Here is a 23111-nt window from a genome sequence, read left to right on the forward strand (position 1 = left end):
TCTCTATCGTCTTCTCGACTGGCATGATCCGAAGAATTCCTTTTGTTATCAACTAGACCTCCCACTTGCAATAGCCTCCCTCGGTACGAAGAGTGCAATGTTCAAGCAAGTCCATTTGGCCCCTAACGAGGGCTCTTTGAATGGTTGGAGGCCCTCTTGAAAGGAGAAGGAGAAAAAGAATCTGCGTTTTTCCTTCACTCGGCTTTTCTTAAAAATGCAATTGCTTCACACTCGGAAGATTGCCTTGCCTCCCCTGAGTGGTAGGCTGCTGGTGGGTCGTGCACGGCGGCATCTCCAGGAACAAAAAGGTCAAATTAAGTGTCAAAAGCCACGTCACGCCGAACGAACGGACGGACGGACGGCAAGCCTGAAGACAGAAGATTGAAACCTTTACTCGGTCTCAGCTGAACAGCGACATGTGCCGGCGAAAACTTTTGACTCGCGGGGGGGTCGAAATGGCTCGCTTTCTGTGTCTTCCTGCTTACTTGGTTGTTGCAGGGGCGCAAGAAAAAGATGTTTCTCATTGCATTTTGGGGCACATGGAGAGATAAAGAAGAAACAGAAACAGAGAGATTCTATGGAGATTTGGTTCGAGTATGGCATGAATTTTTCGGCATGTTCTATGTATGCTGTTGATGTTCGTCTTCTTCGTGCTTGGTCTTGGTACTACGGACGTCGTTGGAAAGAACTCCGAAATGTGTGTGTGTGTGTGTGTGTGTGTGTGTATGTGTAGTAATCAGGAAGGGTGGAGTCCCCCCACCACTCACACACTGAAAGTCACTACCACATTTTTCTGATGGCTAGTAGGCCATGGTGGCATGGGGGAACTTCGATTATGGTTGCTGCACTGTACTACCACTCAATGGATGGATGAGGAGCTGGTTTTCTCTTTTTTGCCTCTCTCGTTCAAAATGAGTCACATGGCGGCTTCGAAAACGACGACGACGAACGAACCAACGAACGACCGGGGCCACGAGGGCTTTGGAAATAACATGCACCAAAAACACATCTGTTTGCAATTTCCCTGAAACGTGAAGAAGCACCAATGGCGAGTCCGAATCACTGATAAGGTTTCAAGTCAGTTTTGAGGGGAAAGAATGCCCATGACTCGAGATGGTCCGGAATCAAGCAGGACGTGGGACACTAAACGCTGATATGTCGCTTCATGTGCAGAGCCAAATGGTCGGAACGAGAGAAGGCTCGTTCGCAGAGTCGACATTGGAACGGCCGATCACCCGTATGCTTCCGAAAATGACGAGTCAACTCATCGGATCGGGCAAATTTCCATCCGCAGCCTTTCCAGGTACAGAGATAAGGCTTCTCGCCCGTGTGAGTTCGAAGATGGGCCTTCAAATGGCTGGACTTGGTGTACGTCTTATTACAGCCTTCATAGCTACAAGTGTGGACCGTCACCTTCTTTCGGCCCCAACGTCTGCGGCCCCGCTTCTTCAGGGGCACCATGGGCTGAGGCGGGTCGGGGAGGCCGAACCCAGACACAGGAGGCAGGATCTGACCGTTGGCCACGCTGCCCGCTCCCGGAATGCGGGATCCATGGGCCATGACGTTGACATTCACGCTAAAGCTGTGATGATGGTGAAGAGGTTGGTGAGCCTGAGGAGGTTGCGAGTACCGATTGAGACCCATCTCGCTCATAGCACTGACAGAGGAATGGGGATGGTGAGGGTGATACAAGCTTTCCGACGAGCCATAACCCGACAACCGGGAACCCGACGTCACCCCCGTTCCGGTCAAGGGAGATTCCGTTGTGGGTAGGATGGTCAGGGCGCCACTGTATTGATGTTGGTACTGCTCGTGGTGATGATGCTGAGCGTGGTGTTGCACCCAGCTGTTCTGATGGGAGGCCGCCATCAAGCGCTGATGTTGCTCATATTGGGCCTGGTGAGATGAGGTAGCTGCAGCGGCCGCTGCTGATGAGTAACAATCTTTTGTGGAGTTGTTGTTCTCCAGAGGCACACTGGAGAAGGGGGAGTAACCGTTGTGATGGAGGTATCCACTGGGCGTGGGTGAGCCTCCACCGCCCACACTAGACGGGTACACGGATAAGCTGTGATGGTCACCATGAGTCGGGTTACCCGAACTACTTCCATTGGACCCTCCGCCGGCACTTCCACCAGTGCCACCGCCGCTGGCTGCCGGACTTATCCGAACGGTGACTTCGCTACTAAGGCCTCGGATGTTAGAGGTCTGGGACCTGGAGGTCGAAGAATCAGGTTCGCACTTGATGTTCGTGACATCGGTGGATGAGGGCGAGGATGAGGCGGTTGTTTGGGAGGAGGTCAAGGGCGGGGTCTCGGACAAGGCATTGCCATTGGCATTGGTGCTCAAGTCCAATTGTTGCTCTTGAACAAACTGATGGTGCTGGGCCTGGTGGTGTTGCTGATAGTAGTGATGATACTCGGCCCGGTATTGTTGATGGTGATGCTGGTATTGGTTGTGCAAAGGGTCCACGCTTTGATGATGGGACAAGAGTCTATGATGCGGATCCATGGACGGATCCGTGGGCGTGGGCAGGATCACGCTCTCAATGTCTTGCCACATCTGAAACGGGAAATGAAATATTGTAGAGGATGAAGATTCGTTTTTGTTGAAATAATCCTGGATAATAAATCAGCGGTGAAATGACACATTGCTCAGTTGGTTGGCCATCTTGTGAGGTGCTTTCCGAGGATCCCTACCGAGATTCTAGTTACCTTGTTAGTAGCCTCAATTGGAGTGCTTCTTTTCTTTGATTCGATATTTTCCACTCGAGTTTCATGCAGCGTCAAGGAACAACATGATAAATGGATACAGCTCATCCCCCAAAGTCCATCCACTTAACCTGATTTTGCTCGTGAAGTCCTGTCTATTCTCTAAACTCCTTTGGAATTGGTACCATACTGTATTCAATTAAATCCTCTGGCCCACTGGAATAGATGGGGATTCTATGGAGATTTCTGTATGTTTTTGTGCACCAACCTTAGTCGGTGTTTCGGATCGAGATTGGTCTTGATATCTCAATATGCAAATTAGCGGGATAATAAATAATCCAAACTTGGCCAATTCAAGTACCAACGCCTGATCCCTCATGGTTCCCGGTTCGGACCACTTCCTGGATATTGGTGATCTTTTTAAGAGACTACCGAATCGTGCCAACGGACCTGTTGAAACAAGCTCGTTTTTCAAGCCCACGAAAACACCATAAATTTTGCTCCAGATTCATCGTTTGACCTTTAACTTTCTTGAGGTTCATATCTACCTTCCTTTTCGAGAATCAAGATTCTCGCGGCACTCAAAACCATCATTGTTGCGATACCGCGAAGTTTCGGCAAAGCCACCCATTTCGAACAATGTTATTGGCCAGAATCTCGGCCCAAATGGTTCTGCCTGATTTAGCTCTCTCTCTTTCTTGCTCATTTGAGTGGAGGCTCTCGAATGGATCTTACTTCTATGCCTTCGGATGGACGGTGAAGGCGAAGACCGAGGAGAAGGAGGATTATTATTATTATGCACGAGCCAGCAATTGCAGATGAAATGCTTTAAATGTTGCTTTGTTATCGCCACGATTTTGAGCTTGCTCTTGGATAACTCTACCAATGGGACAACATTGCAATTTTCAGGAAATACGTACATATTCGAAATTCTTGGTAAGTTCTTTAGGTATACGGATCTTTATATTCATCAACATTCTGTAATTTTCCAGTAAAATATGCGTTTGCTGTTATGATGACTTAGTGCAAAACTGTTTAGAACTGAACTGGAGCCTTTCCATACTTGTGCTTATAAAACTAAATATAGGTATTGCGCTCACAAACCGAGTCCAAAAATATTAGTCCCATTCCAATCCAAAAAAGTCTCAACTAATCAATCAGTCTAACCATTGCGCTGACCGTTGAGCGAAAACAATACCTAACTGTCCTCTCAAATCTCAAACTACTACGTCATAATGTTCTTTAAATTTGATCCACCAGGCAAAGAGTTTTCCAATCGGGCAAGACAGTCAATATCTTTCCTACTAAAAATTCACGATTTCTCGCAAAAGAGCAACGCGTGCCACGTGCCAGCCCAACCACTAACTAAGTGAGGCCACAAAGTCTTTACGACATAGGTTTTCAGAGCCAATGTGGCACGAGCATCCATGAAAAACCATCTCGAACTTAGTGAACGTAGCCAGCCAGATTTTGGGGGTGCTTCTTTGTGCTGCGTTTCCAACCAAGCACCCACTGTACGTGAATTGGCGGCCATTTAAGTATTATGAATATGGTGTACATGCGTCGAGATGAGATAGGTGCACTATGAAACCCGAAATAGGAGGGTGAAGAGGCTTGTCTGAAGCAATAAACATCGTCTAACAAGCTCCAATCACCCATTCTCTCTCTTTCTCTCTGTACTTGCTCGTATCTCTCCTCCTCACGCTGAACCAGACTAAACCACGTGGGTTGGAAAACCGAAGAAAGAACGCCATCTCAGCGCAAATGTTGACCCTTGCTCAAAAAAGAGTAAAATATTTTTTTTTCGCAATATGTGATTAAGTGGAGCATAGTTTCCTTGTCCAGGTTTTCATGCACGAGACCATCATCATCATCATCATCGGGGTTATCATGTGGAGGTTCTGCCTGATTCTTTTTTCCTGACATAAAAAATTCCTTCATGAAAGCCCACACGATATCACGGATAACGAGCCTCTCATTACTTGTCTATCATTAGCTGACCTGAAGCCTCCTCAAGAAGCATGTACCTCATACGCTACTCGTTTCCCATGTGAATTGAACTATTACCGTACTCTGCGACGAGCGGGCTAAAGGCAGACCAAGATAGAACAACCATTACCAGAGTGTCTTTTTATTTTCAAAAATTGCCCGACAATATAACCTATATCAACTACAGGGTGACCGGGGTACGAAATTCAAAGAGTGTCAATTTTTCTTAAACTGGCCGTGTGACATGCCTTGAAATGTAGGACTCTATTCCAGCACTCGGTCAGCACCTCAAGCGCCAAAGTGTGACGAAAACTTTTATGAGAGGATGAAAAGACTTCAGTTGCCAGAAGATGCAAGATGGATGTCTTGCTTGGTCAAAGGCGCATAATGTACAAAAGGCATCTTAATTCTTTAAATGGGCCAATTTCCCGAATTCCGGAGCCGAGATTACACCACTCTATTGTTGGAACAACCATGCTCATCTCAGGTCTTCTTTCTAAGTCGAGAGCTTGGGGCGAAACTCAAAGGGCCATAACTTAATGCATAACGCTCTGTACATTACCTCTCATGCAACGTATAAAAGTGAAGCTTGGCCTTCTTTTCTAAGCCCCTATCTCTCTCTCTTTCTCTCTCTCTCTCTCTCTCCCTCTAACAGTGGCCTATTTTTTCATGAATTGGTCTCGTTTTTTTGATGTTGTGATTGGATCGTGTGTCTCATGCATGACTAGAAATTATAGGGTCCTGTTGTTGTTTGTCCGTCCGATCGGAAATAAACAGCATTATTGACAAGTGGCATTTCCATCACAGCTTTGTTTCCTCCTCTCGACGTCTCCCTTCACTTTTTGTGCTTAAATGTAGGCCTAATAATTTAGAGGAATTACCATGTCACCTATTCCTCTTACTTATTTGAGAGATTTCATGAAGACATTGGGACACCACGTGTCCAAATCTGGCGGGGAGCGGCGAAAAGGGATCTTTGGTCTTAATTAGAGCGTCATAATTATAACCTTTGAAACATTTAAGTCGTTCGTTGGCATTTCCATTTGTCATAAGTGAATGCACACCCCTCATCCAACAAATTTGGAGGTGAAGGGAATGCCTGAAAATGGCGATCCTGAATTTGAAATTTTCTCCTAAACTGCCAATAACTCATGGCCAATTACGCTTAGCTTGCTATTATCTTATATTGGAAGGTCCAAGTTAATCATTCGATGAATCATTGGTAATTGCACAGGGTTGACCAAAATGTAAAGCACCTGTCACATGTTTGATGCAAGAGCAAAGCAAGCACATACGACAATGCAAGTAGACATTAAAACCTATTAGGACGAAATCACGACCCCTTTCAATGAATGAATGGAACAAAATGAATGAAGGTTTTCTGTGTCCGACAACACCTCGCGTGTATCAAGCACGTTCGAGACATTAACATTACATTTGGTCACACTTGAGTCGCACTGCCCGAAAAAAAAGTAACATTTCCAACGAAGCAGCTTCGACCAGGGTTCGAAAAAGAACTTTCAAGCGACTTGAAACAAAGGCCCCTTTTCTTAAAGTTTCATCAACATCCCACAAGATTGGCATTATTAATAAGCTTGCATTAAGTGTCATGAGGCCTTTTCAACTATCACTTTGCCATTTTAAACAGTGTTTAGACGTCCTTTCTCGAAATGAGCCGAGTTGTTTGAATGAATCAGGTGTTTCCATGGATTGGGATACCCTCGTTTCGGACCAGAAACTCCGCAATCTGGCATGTGCTCTTCAAGTCCTCAATGGTATGTCTATCTTTGCTCTTTGGGAGGACCCTTCTCCCAGCCATAACCGACGTTTTTGATAGGGTACGTATTCGGGAAGATTTTCTGTTCGTTTCATCAATTCCAAGAGCGTGATTGAATGAAAACGGAGGGATTGACGAAGAGAGGGGGGGGGGAGGCATTCGTCGTAAGCTTTGCGGTGATTCCTTTACTAGTCTTCTTCCAAGACTTGATCGAACGGGGTGAGGCGTAGTGAACGATGCCTTCCTTGAACAATCCTCCCGTCGCGGTTGGCTTCTTCAATAAGGAAACCATCATTGGAGACCGCTAACACGTGCTGAGAAGTCAATTACGGGTTCCGATTGTCTTCAAACTGCTTGAGTGGTTGGCTGGCAAACAACCTCACCTGGGATTGTCATTCTGTGACAAATTTGGAGAAAGCAGGATCATCGTATCTTCATTTTCAGTTGGTACTCTTGGTTAGTAATGTATCAACATGAAGTTTATCTAACTTCAAAACGAGAGAAGGGGAGAAGTAAGCTCGGTTGTCGATTGGGATATTTTGTTCTTGAGAATGGAGTGGGGGATTGATGGGGGCCAATTGGAGATAAAATGAACTTCCTGTTGGTGGTCGGGACGCTACTGAAGAAGTAGCAATGGTGGTTGTAGGGACGATCATACAGGAAACATGAAAAATAAGACGAGAACTCCAAGAAAAATCTTTTCACGCTTCATATAACCATTCCAGTGTACGGACGTACATGTGCTTGGTTTGTTCTCTATGGTTTCGTCAGGGAGGGGGAGAGAGAACCGGAATGAATGAGGAGAAATCTGCCGCTTCCTTCACCCCAGCCACCAACAAACACCAAAGCCAAAGGACCATTTTGATTTAAACCACAACAATGTTGTTATAGGAAGTTCGGAAGTATCTTGCACAACTTAGTGCAAGCATGCTCCCTTGGAGAACACCACTACTTGTCAAACCGATTGATAGGTTAACTGATGGCAGGTGGACAGACAGAGAGGAGGAAGAGCCTCCTTCGTCATTCATCAGTGCAACCTTGGAACACTTTCTTGAAAGAAATCTGCACAAACTTGGAACGGTAAAGAAAGATTAAAATTCAAAATCAAAATATATGATTGATTACGCTCATGCCATCTTCGAAGACTTTTGTTGCCCAACAAGAAAGATGATGATGGGACCCCTCCCATCACATCCAGTACCTTTCCCTTTTTGAGGAAGTTCCAATTCGGCAGCAAAGAAGCTACGGTACGATGGAATTATGAAAGAAAGTGAATGAGTGCGATGCATTCTTTGTAACCACCGAAGGCCATACAAAAGGTGTTGTCCCCGATGTTCTTGAACCACATTTCCCACCCTGGTGCATGTCTAGTCTGAGTGGTTCAATAGTGCGTATTGTACCGTACTCTACCCGGTACATCATGGTCTGTTGCCTTCTTTCCTTTGGGTGGAGATGCCACAACCATTTTTCTAATGAACAAGAAGTCCGACTACATGGACAGATAGAAAAGAGACGACTTGCATTTTCAACCAAGCCCGACCATGAAACGCCACTACTGTACCACACAATCCGACTTTTTAGGGACGATCCCGTTTTCTGTGTTTAGCGTCCAATTGTACAACGCCCTAAAATCACCAGCGAGCATTGAACCCCTCCGAGCTAAATCAGAGTGACCAAACCTCGTCAATATGACGAACAAAACAAATCCTTTACTCCACTGTGAAATCTCTTCCCTTTGGTGCTCATTGAAATCAAAGGCTCCTGAAACTTAGACTCCATGCCTCTCCATGCCTTAGATCCTGGACATGATTGATTATCGTTGAGGGTGACAGTTGTATAGGACGGTCACCCTGACGAATGGACTTTGTACGAGTTTGGCAAAGGTGGAGTCAATTTTTTCTGCGGTTGAAGTAGCTGATGATGATCTTCGTCGGGGCTGTCTGTTTCGGTGGCGTAGATGGTCTTTTAAGGGTGGATTGAAGATGATTCTCCGTACGATGCATTCACCTGGTTTCATTCACTTTTGTTTCAAGGTGGAGTCCATGAAAAAAGATCAAAACCGCTGCGTTTTCAAGGTCGGAATTGGGGGTTTCATTTTTTTCATCCAAAAGCACAGACCACACGCCGATGGAGTTGGAAGCAGTAGCAACAAATTGGCGAACAGACGAGCCAATCGGATCGTTATTTCTGGCAACTTTGTTGCGACCATGATGATCTTGCTTCTCTCTGCTTGAATGAAGAAGACTCGCTTGACTTGGAGGCTGATGATGAGAGTGATTGGGAGGAAGTGGTCGTAATATCAGGATACTTGTCTACAAAATGATTTGTCCAAATCGAGCTATCTCATTCGTCTGGCCAGTCCAGTCTTTCATTCCAATAAAAAATAGCGCTGCAAATCGAATGCCTCGCTACTTCCCCGTTTGCCAACCACGATCTGCTACCTAAGCCGAATCGTCTTCCTAGCGGCGGGTTCAAAATCGCACAAAATATGATGAGTACACCTAATGGACTGGTGTTTGTTTGTTTCATAAAGATATGTTTTGGATCAAGTTGGCACATTTCTTATGTCTGATCGTTGACTGGAGGTGGAAATGAGTCTCGAGGAACCTGTTAATTCTTGTCAAAAAATGGGAATAGTCTGTGTCGATAAAGTGTATATGGGAACAATAATTGGTTATTTCTAACATTATAATAATAATAATAATAACACTTGGTACAGTCTTTGAATTTAGAAATTTAACATCAGCATGATTCGCTTGAATTAAATTGAATGTGAAAGCTTTTACTTAGTCTTAACAGAAGGTATTTCTAACCGTTTTTATATTGGGCCTATTTGAAGTTGCTCACATATTTATGACAAATTATTTCAATTTCGGTTCAAATCTCTCTTCAGTGACCGAATAATGTATCCTTTGAGATTTTCTGCTCACCATCGTCGGGAAGAAAAGGAATAAATGTCTTAGTAAAATACATTTTCTATTTGTTCAAATGGCATGCATTTGAAAGCTTTCAGTGGCCAACAATGTTTTCTTATTTTCAAATCAAATAAAATGAATCCCAACTTAATCATGGTTTACAAAGAGTAACAACAATAATTGAGTCGCAACAATAATATTGACTGCATTCAAAAGTAATGAAATGTATTAAGTGACATTGCTTTTGAATATCGGTGAAACATCGTCATCTCTGTTCATGTGTTAGGAAAATAATCCACTATAGAATAGAAGGACTTTTGAAATAGCCACAAAAAGTTGGCAAAAAGAGCCGGCCGAGATTATGTAACATTGCTATGTTTCAATACAGTTTAGGAAATTACTTTCTGCCTCTGCCAGCGGCACAATAGTATTGCAACCAAAAGTTGATCTAATGCTTTTAGTGAGTGGTTTATTAACATCATGGTTCTGTACTTTGATATATCAATCAATGAATCGAAACCAAAAATCCCTCGTTGCTTCGATGACGCGTAATGACTTCGACATGATAACTAGTTGAGAAAAACAACATTTTCAGTTAACCTCAGTCATTGAGATAGATATTGAGCACCCGACCTCAATCATTCACTTCATCGAACATGGGCTTCAATACAATACTTTTGGTTCATGGAAGTGGAACAGAAGACATATTTCAGCCCTAAAGTTGATCAATGCGAGGCAAATCATCCGAGACAAGTATCATGAGTTACCCTACGTTATGAAAAGCATTAGTACCTGATCTCATGGCCTTTGGATTAGGTCCAGCCCGAGGTAAAAAGACGAGAGAGCCAAAATGATGGGTAATGTATGTGTATCAATGTTAGCCTTCTTAATACGATTTCGCCAAAAACTCACCTTTATGACGTGACCCAATCAAATTCGTCGACTCCAGATATTTGTCCAGTACACNATTGAGCACCCGACCTCAATCATTCACTTCATCGAACATGGGCTTCAATACAATACTTTTGGTTCATGGAAGTGGAACAGAAGACATATTTCAGCCTTAAAGTTGATCAATGCGAGGCAAATCATCCGAGACAAGTATCATGAGTTACCCTAGGTTATGAAAAGCATTAGTACCTGATCTCATGGCCTTTGGATTAGGTCCAGCCCGAGGTAAAAAAACGAGAGAGCCAAAATGATGGGTAATGTTTGTGTATCAATGTTAGCCTTCTTAATACGATTTCACCAAAAACTCACCTTTATGACGTGACCCAATCAAATTCGTCGACTCCAGATATTTGTCCAGTACACTATCACCGTGTTAAGACTCAAGGCGTTCGGCCGGTAGTGTTTCCTCGCGTTCTTCGCGACTGGCGGGAAAAGTTTCTCGGATGGCTCGAGGAGCAGGGAATTTCGAAGCTTTTTCAGGAGGTGAGGTGAGGCAAGTGTGAGGAGGCCTGTAGGTAAACACTGACTAAGCTCCCCTTCCGAAGGAGGCCCTCCAGGCGGCTAGCTGCCTCTATGAGGTAGTAGGTCTCTCTCCTTTGGCCCTGTAGGATCGGCGAGATGTGAGATCATGTGTGAGTACCAGTGAAGAGCCGGCATGCCTTGAATGGGAGTAAGTGCCCACAAAAATGCCTCTTTACAATCACATATGTGAGATCTTCGTCTTCAGCTCAACCAACAGAAGAGGCCACGGCGAATAAGAAAAGGAGAGGGGGTACAGAGAGGAGAGGCAGCAACCGTGTAGGGAATCTTCTGCCTCAATTCAGCGGAAGTCACTTGGGGGCCACGAGAAGTGTCTTTGGTGGCCGAGAAAGAGAGAGTTTTCATTGTGGGCGGGGCGTGTAAACTCCATTTCTGAGGACGTACACCCCCCTTGTCTGCTTCCATGTGTATACATGTATATGTTCGAAGGGGAGTGAATGAATGTATGTGTGTGCTGTTCATGCCAAAGTCAACAAATTAGAGACACTTTTCTTTCTTTTGCCTTGTGCAAATAGGATCAAGAATTGGGTCCACTTACTTGGCACACCGCTCGTGGCGAGTTGGCCCAGGGATTAGGTGAAGCAACAATGGAGTCACTCTGAATAAACTTGATTAATGGAAATCAATTTTTCACACAAAGGAGGTCCCTTTTGCTCGACAGGACTCTGTGAGTGCGTGCCACAAGCGGTGCAGTGGAAATTTCTTTGATCATTATTATTATTGAGTTTCCTGGAATGCAAATATGACGGCCAACTAACCAGTAAATGGTCGGACTCGCAATGGCACTATTTGGTTTTGGATCTCTTTTTTTTCTCTCTCTTGTTCCACGAACCTTCTCGCGATCTGTTCCACAACATATTCTATGATACACATCCCGACCATCAGTTTCCATTCAAGTCTTTGTCAGCCGAGCTAACGGCCCGTTGTATCTCCGAAAAGTAGGGTGGAGTACTGGCAATAATGAATTTTTAATGACAGTTGCATCTTCGACTTATTTGGTCGGAGAAGCCAGACTTGTTCTTATCGTTTTAAAAGCCTCTTTATTTGATACACGAACCGTACAAAAACCTTGGAGGAGCGAGAGAGGATGAGGAAATTTCCGAATTTCCTCTCCTAATCAGCCGTTGAACTGTTTGGCCAAGTCGACGTTTTTGTTGTGAGAATACAAGAACTCAGTTCCAGTTACCTTCTAAGGAAATTCAACAACGCCCTTAATGCACACAGCAACATTTCGATGTATATGTATATTTAAACAACACCCAACAAATGCCTCCTGGAGGTTGAAAGTGCAACATCAAGGTTGGTAAATGAGTTCATTTTCCAAAACTGGAGCGGTCTTATAATTAGTGCAATGGTTTTGTAGGGACATATGAGTTGTACTGTAGGTTTTGCGCTCGGACAAGCATTTTCCCAGGACCAAGATATGGGTAGGCAATCCATCCTCCATCCATCCTTTTGATATCTCAATCTTGAGCTAATGAGAGAGTTCTCATTCTTAGGACTACCTCATTGGTTGGCAAGACCTCAATTTAAATCCGATTCCTCACAGAATAAATATTCCACCTCCCACCATTTAGAAGACGCAGCCAAGCCGAGGGGCCTTGAATGCTCAAAAAACATCTCAATAATCGATGATGACGAAAAGCAAGCAAATGGAGCTCCAAGATCGTCGACTTTTGGCCTCAAGGATGCTCAAGATCACTCTCATGAAAGCCAAACACCACGGAGACCTCTAACTCAAAGGACGTGTCAAGGGTGCAAAACAAATACGATGATTTGATCTACCCCTAAATATGAAAGATCAGGCACACAATGAAGGGTTGCTCCCAAAGCCAAGTTTCATCCGATAATTATGAGCAATTTTCGGGCCCCTTTCATCAGAAGTCCAACCCATCTCAGCTCCATTTTGCCAAACTTGTGGTTAGCAATTGGGCACGCATCTTTTCGGGAATGTGGGAGGTCGGCTACACATGAGTCTGACTTTCTACATTCAAGTGGGATCCTACTTGGACCATTGGCAATTGAGTCGCGACCAGGGAATGTAGCTGGACCACGAACTCAGGCGTGAAATCTTGGATGGATGTGAAAATCGTGGGAATCTTGCTCCCAGGAATTCTTCAATGACTCAATCAATCAGGCTTGAAGGAGCGGAGTTTTGTCCTAAATTTCATGTTTAAGTTACCTCAGGATCATTAAGCAAGTGCCGGGGTGGCATTTGGCATTCTTGGCTGGTGTCAGTCATTTCTAAGGTGAGCGACACTGACTTGTTCCAACTCGTCTGATTTCGAACGGCAATCCAACGACCGTTTAGTCATCTTATATCCACACAATAGCGGGTGGAGTTAAAAAAGTCTATGGCAGTCAAACGACTTCGGTACATGGTTCAGCTACAGGAGTCTCATTGGCGTCAAACCACAAATCCTGGTCGAATAGCAATAAACTTGGCGATAACATTTCGTTCGAGTTGGTGTCGCTGTCTTGAGTACAATATTTTTAGGAAACTACCACAGCTCCTCTCTGAGGGAAAATAATTTGTTCTGTCTTAGTACGCTGACTGGAATCCGGTTCCCTGCCAAGGTGATTGAATAGAAAATAAATGTGTTTTCCAAATCTGAAAAGCGACTTTCAAAGAGATTGAAAGATACCAGGTACACTAAAGGGAAAAGAGAGAGAGAGAGAGAAGAGACGGAGATAGGTGGCATGAAATTTGTTGGGTCATTGTTGTTCAACTGGATTAGCAAAGCTGAACGAGCCTTGAGAACATGTTCGTCCCCCCCCCCTCCTCCTCGTCCTCCCTCGCCAAAAATCACCATGTGAATTGGACACAAAGAGAGCTTGACTTCCTTACCAATACCACCAATATTAGCCAAGTCCTGAACGAGATGAGAGTGGTGTCCATTCATCGGAAGAAGGATGTTTGCTTCCGATATTGTTGGCAGCTCTTTAACACGAAATTGACTTGTTTACCGTACGATCCTCAGGGTGGCCACTTCCGATTTGTCGAAAAGTTGCGCTAACAGTTTTTAGAGGCCACAACATCGGTTTTGTTGGGAAGCGTGATGACCAGGAACCCTTTTTTATTCCCAAAAAGCATATCTGCGTCATTCATTACTCAATGAGCGGAATCATAATAACAATCCGGACGTGATCAGTTTGGTGCCGTTGTTGTTGGGTGGCCAACCATTACTATTGTTCTGTGTTCGTGAACAACACAGGACACACGCACAACCAGAGCAATTTTGGTCAAATATTTGCAGGCGAGACTCTCATTGGAAATTGTTGTTCAAATGTCTCTCCAATGTCCATGAACCCGATATTCCGGTGAAAATGCTCGCCCTGTGGTCCTGCATTCTGTCTTTCCCATTTTTTAAAGCGATGTTCTTTAAATTTAGGGCTACATTTTGAATGAATCGACAAAAACTGCAGTCAACGGGATGATTCACAAGTTGCAACTTACGATTCCTGACCAATTGCCGTGATTACAGAAGTCATTTGAGTGTGTATCGAACCAGAGAGCGGGCCTGATTTATCTACTATGTACAAGTGTTCACGTACAGCAGTAGTGAGTGGGTTATTGCTTCCGATTTGTTCTCGCATCCATTTGCGGCTGAATCCACTTGAAATGATGGCAAAGTTTCGGAGGAAATCAGCGCCCACTGAGTGACTGAATAACATAATAAAACAATGGTGGATGGCGAAAAAAAAGAGAGTTGCCGTTTGTTGCCACAGTCTTCTGTTCTTTGAGGGTTCAGAGTTGACTTGGATTGAACTTGGCCAACGCCCTTCGATGTCGTCGTCAAAAAAAACCCTAGCTCTTTGTTCAGACATCGGAGGTTTGAGAGGAAATACACGTACCTACCTCGGCTCATTCAAAAGGTACACAATCATGGTCGTTCTAATAATCATGAATGATGCTGCTTGTGATTAAATGGAAAACAGGCCAATTCAGGAAGTAGTCCATCAGCGTCGCCAAATTGCAAAGGAACGTGAGGAAGAGAAATCCACATCTCTTGGAATAAAACGATTGCGAATGAGAAATGAGACGAATTTCTACCATAGGGAAGCAATGGTCCAGGATGTTCAGTTTTAATTGGCGACTGAAACAGACACTGTGCAGTGTATTCATCAGTCGTTGCACAGGTGGAGAAGTACTCAAAGTTTACCGGCATTTGTCAAAAGGAACAACTTCATCCAAGGAGGCTCTTGGGCAGCGAACGGCTTAGACTGGTCGGGTCGGTCAACTTCTCATTCGGCGAACTTCTCTCTCTCGTTGATCACCAACATCATGGAGTCATGTCGTCTTGCAGTGAGCTAGACAAGTGAAATCCTCACAAAGAGAGATGAACTCAATTTCTCACCTCATAAAACCCAAGGCTCGTGACTACTCAGGGTCCCCGAGAACCTGGGGTTTTCCTCCCCAATGCAGGCATTCAGCACTTCAGAACGTGACTAAAGAGGTGTCTGAAATGACATCCCTGACAGGTTGAAAAAATTCCAAGCATTTTTCACTTGACCCAGGTTCTTGAATGGTTCGCAATAAGTGGCAAATCGTGATCTCCTGACATGTGTTTGACCGCCGAGCCCACAACTCCGAGAAGATCTCGCGCCTTTGAGCGTTGAATTCCGCAAGAATTGCCGACCAACGTGCTCCATCCACGGATCCGCAGAAACGGCATTTTAAAACTGGCCCTGTCCAATCAGTATTTACTAGGGCAATAACTTGAAGCAATTTGATCTTCAGTCATGATACAAGGGCACTCAGTTATAGTTTACGCCCACAACAATCTGTCACCCCAAGCCAACCACAACAACAACCGAGCGGCGCTCAAGCTTGCTCCCCATATTTTAAATGGAAGACGACGAACAAGGGAGAGGGGGGACAGAGAGAACCGAGAATAGAAAGAGAGAGGGAAAGAAAAAGGTAGAACTGGAAAAGAAGCGAGATAAAACTACCATTAGTGTCACGTAGACAAACCAACCATTGGAAAAGGAGAAGTCGAAGAAGATCCAACCCATCAGGTTTGTAAGAGGCATTCAAAGTCGTCGACATGGATGAAATGTTTGAGAGGGTGTTATCTTTTATCCCCAGGAGGACAAAGCTCGATTGTGTCACCAAGTCTTATATGTGTTTTGGTCTTTGTCGCTGTTGTTTGTCATATTTATGGAGCCTTTGTTTGCATTGCATTTGATTTGCCAAGAAGGTGCGTTAAGCTAGAATGAAATTCGTTTTCCTTTTGATTGCTCCTTTCAACATGTCTTTGCTTGAAAGAGTGGAGAGAAACTACCTGTCTCTAATAAGCAAATGTCAGATTTAAGCACCCGCGGAATGTTACAGGCATTTTGCGGCTAAGCAATGATACCAATCTCAGAAATTGGACTTCTGTACATGTTTGCATACCGTCCTATCAACCTTACTCTCATCTCTTTTCATCTCCTCAACCTCCGCCTCTCTTACAGTATATTACATCTATGCAAACTTCAACCTGCATTCTACATAACTTATTTTCCTTGGGCCAAGAAGTCCGTTTTCACACTTGCTCGATACTGAGTACAGCAATAAAGAGGTACTACAATGAGTGGTGCGATCTGGGCTCGTGCCTGGTCCAATTTGAATGTTGAATGCCGGTGTGGTGTGGCTTCTGCCTCTTTATCCCAGAGCCCCACCGGCTGACTCTCAGTTGGGTTTTTAATCCCCTTGGGCCATTCTGAAGGCGAAAAAATGCCCATCTCCTGATCATCTACTTCCACTTCTACCTCAGGACTAGTGACTAGTGCGAGCGAGATTGCAGTGATTTTCATTTCACCACCATGAACTTGACTTCCCCGGATTATCGGCCATCACGGGTTGGACACAAGTCCGGGAATGGAGTATAATTTAAATTCCTCGCCGAGTGAACTTGATTCAAGACACGACTGTGGTGAATGGATGGCGTTCCTTGTCGCGATCTTTTCTCATCTTTAGTGGTTCACCTTCATCGACCCAAAGGGCCCCTTCGACCGACTCGAGAACTGGCTTCTTGAAGTGAAGTGAGTAGTGCATTCAGAGTTTTGGCATTCGGACTTGGAGTGACAGGAGCCAGATTAATAATCGTAATCACTCAACGACGCTCTCAGCGCTTTGTTTTGACATGGCCACTGACTGAAGTCTGTTTGGCGAGAAGAGCATTCATAATGCGTGATGTCATGAGGGTTTGTTAAACGGACGCTAGGGGGCGAGGAACATGAGCCTACAATATCCTTGAGAATATACCGGGAACTGCAGATATGAATGTCTATCTTCCATCGATCCAGCTATTCAGGAGACAGGGACGCAAATCTTTGCCTTGGCGAGTGCTGGTTATTAGGCAATAAATGTCGATTCGTTCGGCGAACGAAAAAAAAAATAAATGCCGCATATTTGACATCTCGACCAAATCTCATTGTCGTGTGTGTGTGTATGTATAGGTGAACTTCTCTACCATGATGATGTTGACAACGGCGGATGTGGACGAATCTCAGGTACATTATACAGTATACTACACTATACTGTACAGTGGACAAGCTACCTGTACATACTGGAAGTAAAGTTGTTAGAGCATCTCTCAAGTTTTTCCATTGACTCAACCTGGCTTCCGGTAGAAACACACTCAACCATGTCCTCTCTTTGCCACTGTGAAAAACCTGGACAGTCTTCTTGCTCGCTACTCAGTACTCAGCACCAAGCGATCATCAAGAATAAGGCCTCAATTCAGACAGTGGACAAACAATGAAAAGGCATTTCGGTACATGGATTTTCTAGACAGAGACTCTGAAGATACGGAGAGAGGAGAGGGCGATGAGATAATCAAAGGAGAACACCATAAACAAGAGGACCTGACATCAATCTGGGATGATGATGATGATGACGACGACGACGACGACGACGAAGGAGAAGGAGATTTGGGAGAACATCCTATTCGTTAAGAATTATTTTGGAATGCAAATATGGCGTGAGAAGAATGTTCTCCCGGGGAAAAGGGCAATTATCCCAATCATCAGAAAATTCAGAGTAGTAGTGGTTGCTTTTGTATTTTTTTTTGAGTTCACTAAACTGAGCCAAAAGAGTCGTCCGAGAGCGTGGATGGTCATGTCATAATTGCACACATGAGTGGATCTAGCTTTTGTTTTTGCTCGATGACCAATGTTCTATTATTCAGGTCCTATACGTGCAACATGGTTCGAATTCGCCATCCATTCGTCGTTCAGCATAGGATAATTACCCCCCAATTGAGCGATGTGAGCTGGACCTTCAACTAAACTGATATGAACACCACACTCGTTTAGTACAGTGTACAGTATGTACGCAGTAGATCCATGTACGAGTGAGTACATTCACGAACTTGACCATTCATTCCACAAGGATTGGCTTTTGTTTTTACGTTTTAATGGCCACTCTCCACGTCATTCCATATCCGATCATCATTCCTGAATGCGCCATTTTTTAGGCCATAAAAAGCGGTACAAATGAGATATCGGTTTGTTTCTGACGTGGATCAGAGTGAACCAAGCTACCATTCCAGAAATATTTGACTTTAAAGACAAGTTGGAGGAGATAAAGGTTTCCACTATGTTTCTTCATTTTAACTTTTGGGTTAGGGTACAAGGGTGAAGAAAAAGTGAGCCTTGAACTTCCGACCTTGAATCTCTTGGTCGTACGTCTCTTTAAACGCTCGGGGGTAAATATTACTCGAATTGATCTCTGCCAAGGATTGGTCCAGATTTGGACTCAATCTGAGACCTGAATGCTTTTCTCCTCGTAAAAGACTTTGAATGGATTCATGATTAATTGAGGGCTTAATTGGGGCCAAGCCCTCCCAACGAGACTCTTGTGATCCTCTCAAAGAAAGAGTGTCCTCTCTGTCTGGACTTTGGGAACTTTCCACCAAAGATTCTCACGGTGTTGGTTGGATAATGCGCTGACAGGCATTGACTAGACACAAACCGAAGACCTGCATTCAGCGACCATTGCCACTCAGAGTGACCAGTCCAATGCAGCTGGTACAGACTTGAATATGGATCACGCTTTTGTCCCGAAGACGACGTGCAATTACACGGTGCATCCTGGCCATTCACGTCTATTTTGAGGTGGCTGAGATTTCAATTGAAGCCCCCCCCCCTTCTCCATTCCAAAATGTACCTACTCCTGACCAAAAACCTTTCCTGTGTGATTGAGGAGTCCTTCGAATTCTCACGTTGCATCAGAATCCAGACTTTGAGAGATGGAATATGAGTGCAGATTTAGATTTTTGGTGAAATCTCTCACTTCCTCTCTGAACTATTTCCCATTGGAGTCTCGACATTCAGGTGCTCTCTGATACGAGCCTGGATCGGTGAAAGGGTCACTTGAAACCTTACTTTGGCACCAGAATGTCAGATGACTAGCTTTGGCGGGAAATCACGGGATTCTCTAACCCCTCGTCATCCATACTATCATCATCGTCAAGCTATCATGCAACGAGGGGTTGGATTCATGGATGCCATTGACCTGTCCATTTGAATCGACTACATATGTATATGTACGATGAACATACTACGTACTGCAGGTTACGTGGGTACTGACTGATAACTTCGTCTCCTTTCATGTAAATATAATGATTTTGATCATGCACACTTACACGGATCACTAGGGTTGCCAGGGACCAGTTTGAATGGACGGGACCGACCCAACAAGCCTCAAAATCTGTGTCTAATACGACAACCCTGAGCTTGTTCCCAAGATAGAGCATGAGAGAATACTTTTAGACATTGGATAGACCCTTGGACAGATGTGCCAGACTCTTAAATCTCGACATTGCATGCAAAGTCAAGGATGGCCAGAGCCTTTCGGAAAGAGCCTGGAAATTCAATCCTGAATAACCTGTTCTTAAACCAGGTCTATTCATTTAGGGAAAGATGAACTTCAACAAGAAGCGTTGGAGACTTCTCAGGGCATATTTAAGCTATTATGCACAGCAAGTCTTCTCATATGGAACTATTTCCAGTTGTACTCCTGACTGATAGTGTTCACACATGAACTCGAGCGAGTTGCAGAGGAAGTGAACTGAAGTCACATCGAAAGGTCCAAAAGTCAAATCAACACTAAAGCACCAAACAACCAACCAACCAACCAACCAGTCATCCACCTGCAATGAACGAGTGGAATCAAGTTGAACTGGAATTGTCGAGAAATGATGCCATCGACCTGTGGGAAAATGTACGAGTATGTGATTTTTTCCAAGCCAAATGATAAGGACCAAAACCGGATGAGATTTAACCGCGATGTAAATGTATTTTCGATTGCATATTTTCCACACATGTCAACACAGAACAAGGGAGCATTGATGAAAGGGGGATTCATTGTATGAAAGACTAGATCACAAGTCCATGTACGTAGTACATGAACATAGATAGATGCATCTCCTGAGAAGCAAACTTTGAACCAGTTAGTACTACAGGACCATGTGCCGTTTCATGTGGAGCGAAAGGTGGTCAGAGCGTGAGAAGGCTCTCTCACACAATCGGCATCGAAACGGCCGATCTCCCGTGTGCTTCCGGTTGTGCCGGGTCAACTCGTCTGAGCGGGCGAACTTCCAACCACAACCTTTCCATTGACACATGTATGGCTTCTCTCCCGTGTGAGTACGCAGGTGGGCCTTTAAGTGACTGGACTTGGTGTAAGTCTTGGGGCAGCCTTCGTTCGGACAGGTGTGAATGACTTGCTTTCGTTTCGTGTAGTTCCGTTTCCGCCGAGGCTTGCCCGATTTGGTTAGACTGGTGGATGAGGTGGATGAGGTGGTTGAGTTTGGATTATCCTGACCCTTGACCGGAGAGATCATTTGAGATGAGGCCTGATAGGGGGAGGCCGGTGGAGTGAGGATCTTGGGGTGAGTAGATTGAAAATACTGATGCTGTCCACTACTATTGTAGTAGTCAAGCTCGGGGGAATGAGGTGGAGAGCAATGGGATTGCTGCTGATGGTATTGAATAGGATATTGGGGTTGGTATTGATGAGATGGTTGTTGTGGCTGGTGTTCTAGAAGGTGTTGTGGTTGCTGTTGATGATGCTGATGATGAAGTTGATGAGCATAAAGTTGAGGGTTGCTCATAGAATATTGCTGCTGGTGTTGTTGTTGGTGGTGAAGGTGTTGAAGATTATGATGAGGGTGATAGTATTGGGATTGCTGGGGATATCGATGCTGATTGAGCATGCCCTGATGCTGATGCTGATGATGATATGTTGGGTTGGTGCTATTGGCCGGCACTAAATTAAAGTTGATATTCACATTGACCTCCGGAGGCTGGACGATGCTCTGATAACCGTTGTGATTGGGATAGAACCCGTTGAAGTGTTTGCCACCCGGGTAGAATTGCACTTGCTGGTTGTAGATCTCGGCAGTGGCTGATGATTGGGGGGCCATGGGCGAGGCATTTCCATCACTGTTCCCACCATAAAAGTCCATGTGATAGTCTGGCGAGGATCTCGAGCAAAAGCTATTCGGAGTGGAGGGAGCTTGTTGCTCTTCTTTAATGATGGATGAGGACGACAGCGACGACGAACAAGAGGTCGAGGATGATCCCATTGACGCTGGATTGGTGGCGTCCACCAATCCGTTGGGGTGGTCCCCGGATAGGATGGACGAAGACTCATTGTTCCCCATGATCACTGCGTCAATGTCCGTCCACATCTGAAGCGAAAAGTCAACAATGTTTCATTTGATCTTAAGACGAGTGTTTGGATACAATGGGATTAAGAGGGGTCAAACTAGGAGGCAATAAATATCAACGGAAAGGGACCTTGAGCTACCAACAAGATCCAGAAACGAGATTGAACACCTGTGAACCTATTATTAATTATCCAAGGCATTGTTGACAAAGCTTAATGGGATTTCTCGGGGGAGCTCTTGGGTTGTAAGTGAATGGTAAGTCTTACCTCATTCAACTGGGCCATGATGGCGATGAATATTGTATGTCGTGCAGAAGGTAGGGCGTGGCTAGAATCTCCTCACAATCTGGCTTCACATATGTCTTCCGAAGATTTCTTTTCTCCTCTCACGAAGAAAAAAAATGCGTGGGCGGAAGAGTGATGCGAAATGAACCTGGCCCACTAGAGCCTCTCTTGCTCCCACCTTCTCTCAGATACTACAAATTGGATCTGAGCTCTAATCGGAGAAAATTGAGCTGATTTTTCTGTCTTGGCGTCTGCACGTCCGCACAATCCGTCTTCCTTTGAGCAACTGAGCTCTCTCGTCTCCTCTTTTGCGAGCTACCCGGGCTTTTGCGACCGCGTCTCTCCGTCGAACGCTTGAACGGTTGATAGCGGAGTAGAAAACCGCTCACTGATCAAGGGGCTTCCTGACCGAGAGTGGCGACACTCTCATGAGACAAGAGATAAAAAGGCTCTTGACCATCTGCGCATAATTTATGAGAATAGTAATTCTTCCTACTAAGAACAATTGCATTTAGATGAACTTTACTAAATATTATGCTCACTGAAGACCTCAAATGTTCATTCTCAAATGCTCCCTTACACTTTAGAATTTTCCTTGTGTTTTGTCGTTGCACCTGCTCCCCTGTGAATCTTTTATGGAAAAGTTTTCTTATCATCCAGAGTCTTTTCAAAGGTCACCATAATCATTCTATAAACACACATTACTCGTCGATTCCATTTGGCTCCTGAAATGTCTCTTCCTTTTGTTTTTTGACAGACTGGCAACTCCCTGTTCTATAATTGTCATTTTGAGCCTTGCACGTGCTCATCTGTTAGTTATTGTTCACCTAGCATTGTTCCTCATTTTGGAGGTGTGAGACAAATTTTTGGGTGGGTTCAGACTTGTGACTAGCAAGTCTCAGCCTGGCAGCTTGACCAACCATGACAATGGCAGAATCATCAGTGATCAATATTTGTGGACACTCAGAATAAACTCGTGTTGACATATCCAACTTGAATTGAGGGTTGAGGTCGAGATGCTACTTACACTGTCAAAAAAAATCCGAACTGTTAAACATATATCGAACATTTCAAGTTATGAGCACTGGCATATAGCACTGTTCAGATGGTTTTATGGCCTGAGGTATGATTTGTTGTATTCGGGAGAAAATGCATTGCCAAAAAAAGTAATCTTCAGTGTCGTGACAAATCATTTGATTTTGATTCGAAAATTGCTCAGATGGGCGTGTTTGTTTGACACCTCAGTCAGTTAGTGAGTTCTTGTCCTGATCTGATCAAGGGAAGGA

At 44.5% G+C, this 23111-nt stretch overlaps 2 protein-coding genes across 4 annotated transcripts; both read right to left on the reverse strand.

Moving 5' to 3' along the window:
• Positions 1-447: 447 nt before the first annotated feature.
• On the reverse strand, positions 448-14010 carry LOC131886206 (Kruppel-like factor 2). 3 transcript variants are annotated; one of them, XM_059234468.1, is made up of 2 exons: positions 13729-14010; positions 448-2559 (listed from the first exon to the last, which is right to left on the reverse strand). In XM_059234468.1, the coding sequence occupies exons 1-2, from the start codon at positions 13777-13779 to the stop codon at positions 1144-1146; spliced, it is 1467 nt and encodes a 488-aa protein (XP_059090451.1). In that variant the 5' UTR covers positions 13780-14010; the 3' UTR covers positions 448-1143. The 3 variants fall into 3 exon arrangements, with proteins under 3 accessions (XP_059090451.1, XP_059090453.1, XP_059090452.1); XM_059234470.1 differs by lacking the exon at positions 13729-14010 and adding an exon at positions 10650-10727; XM_059234469.1 differs by lacking the exon at positions 13729-14010 and adding an exon at positions 10302-10355.
• A 6131-nt stretch (positions 14011-20141) lies between these two features.
• Positions 20142-22425, reverse strand: LOC131886211 (Kruppel-like factor 2). The gene is made up of 2 exons (XM_059234476.1): positions 21808-22425; positions 20142-21562 (listed from the first exon to the last, which is right to left on the reverse strand). Exons 1-2 carry the CDS (start codon positions 21823-21825, stop codon positions 20327-20329), a joined length of 1254 nt encoding a protein of 417 aa, XP_059090459.1. The 5' UTR covers positions 21826-22425; the 3' UTR covers positions 20142-20326.
• Between the last annotated feature and the right edge of the window lie 686 nt (positions 22426-23111).

Source organism: Tigriopus californicus, chromosome 9 (genome assembly GCF_007210705.1).
Source record: "Tigriopus californicus strain San Diego chromosome 9, Tcal_SD_v2.1, whole genome shotgun sequence".
Classification (NCBI taxonomy): domain Eukaryota; kingdom Metazoa; phylum Arthropoda; class Copepoda; order Harpacticoida; family Harpacticidae; genus Tigriopus; species Tigriopus californicus.

Excerpts from the sequence above, each read along its gene's own strand:
- LOC131886206 (XM_059234468.1), bottom strand. The coding sequence starts at position 13,779 with ATGGACACCACTCTCATCTCGTTCAGGACTTGGCTAATATTGGTGGTA. Across the intron at positions 2,560-13,728 it reads GGCTAATATTGGTGGTATTG|ATGTGGCAAGACATTGAGAG; the intron begins GTAAGGAAGTCA and ends TTCCCGTTTCAG.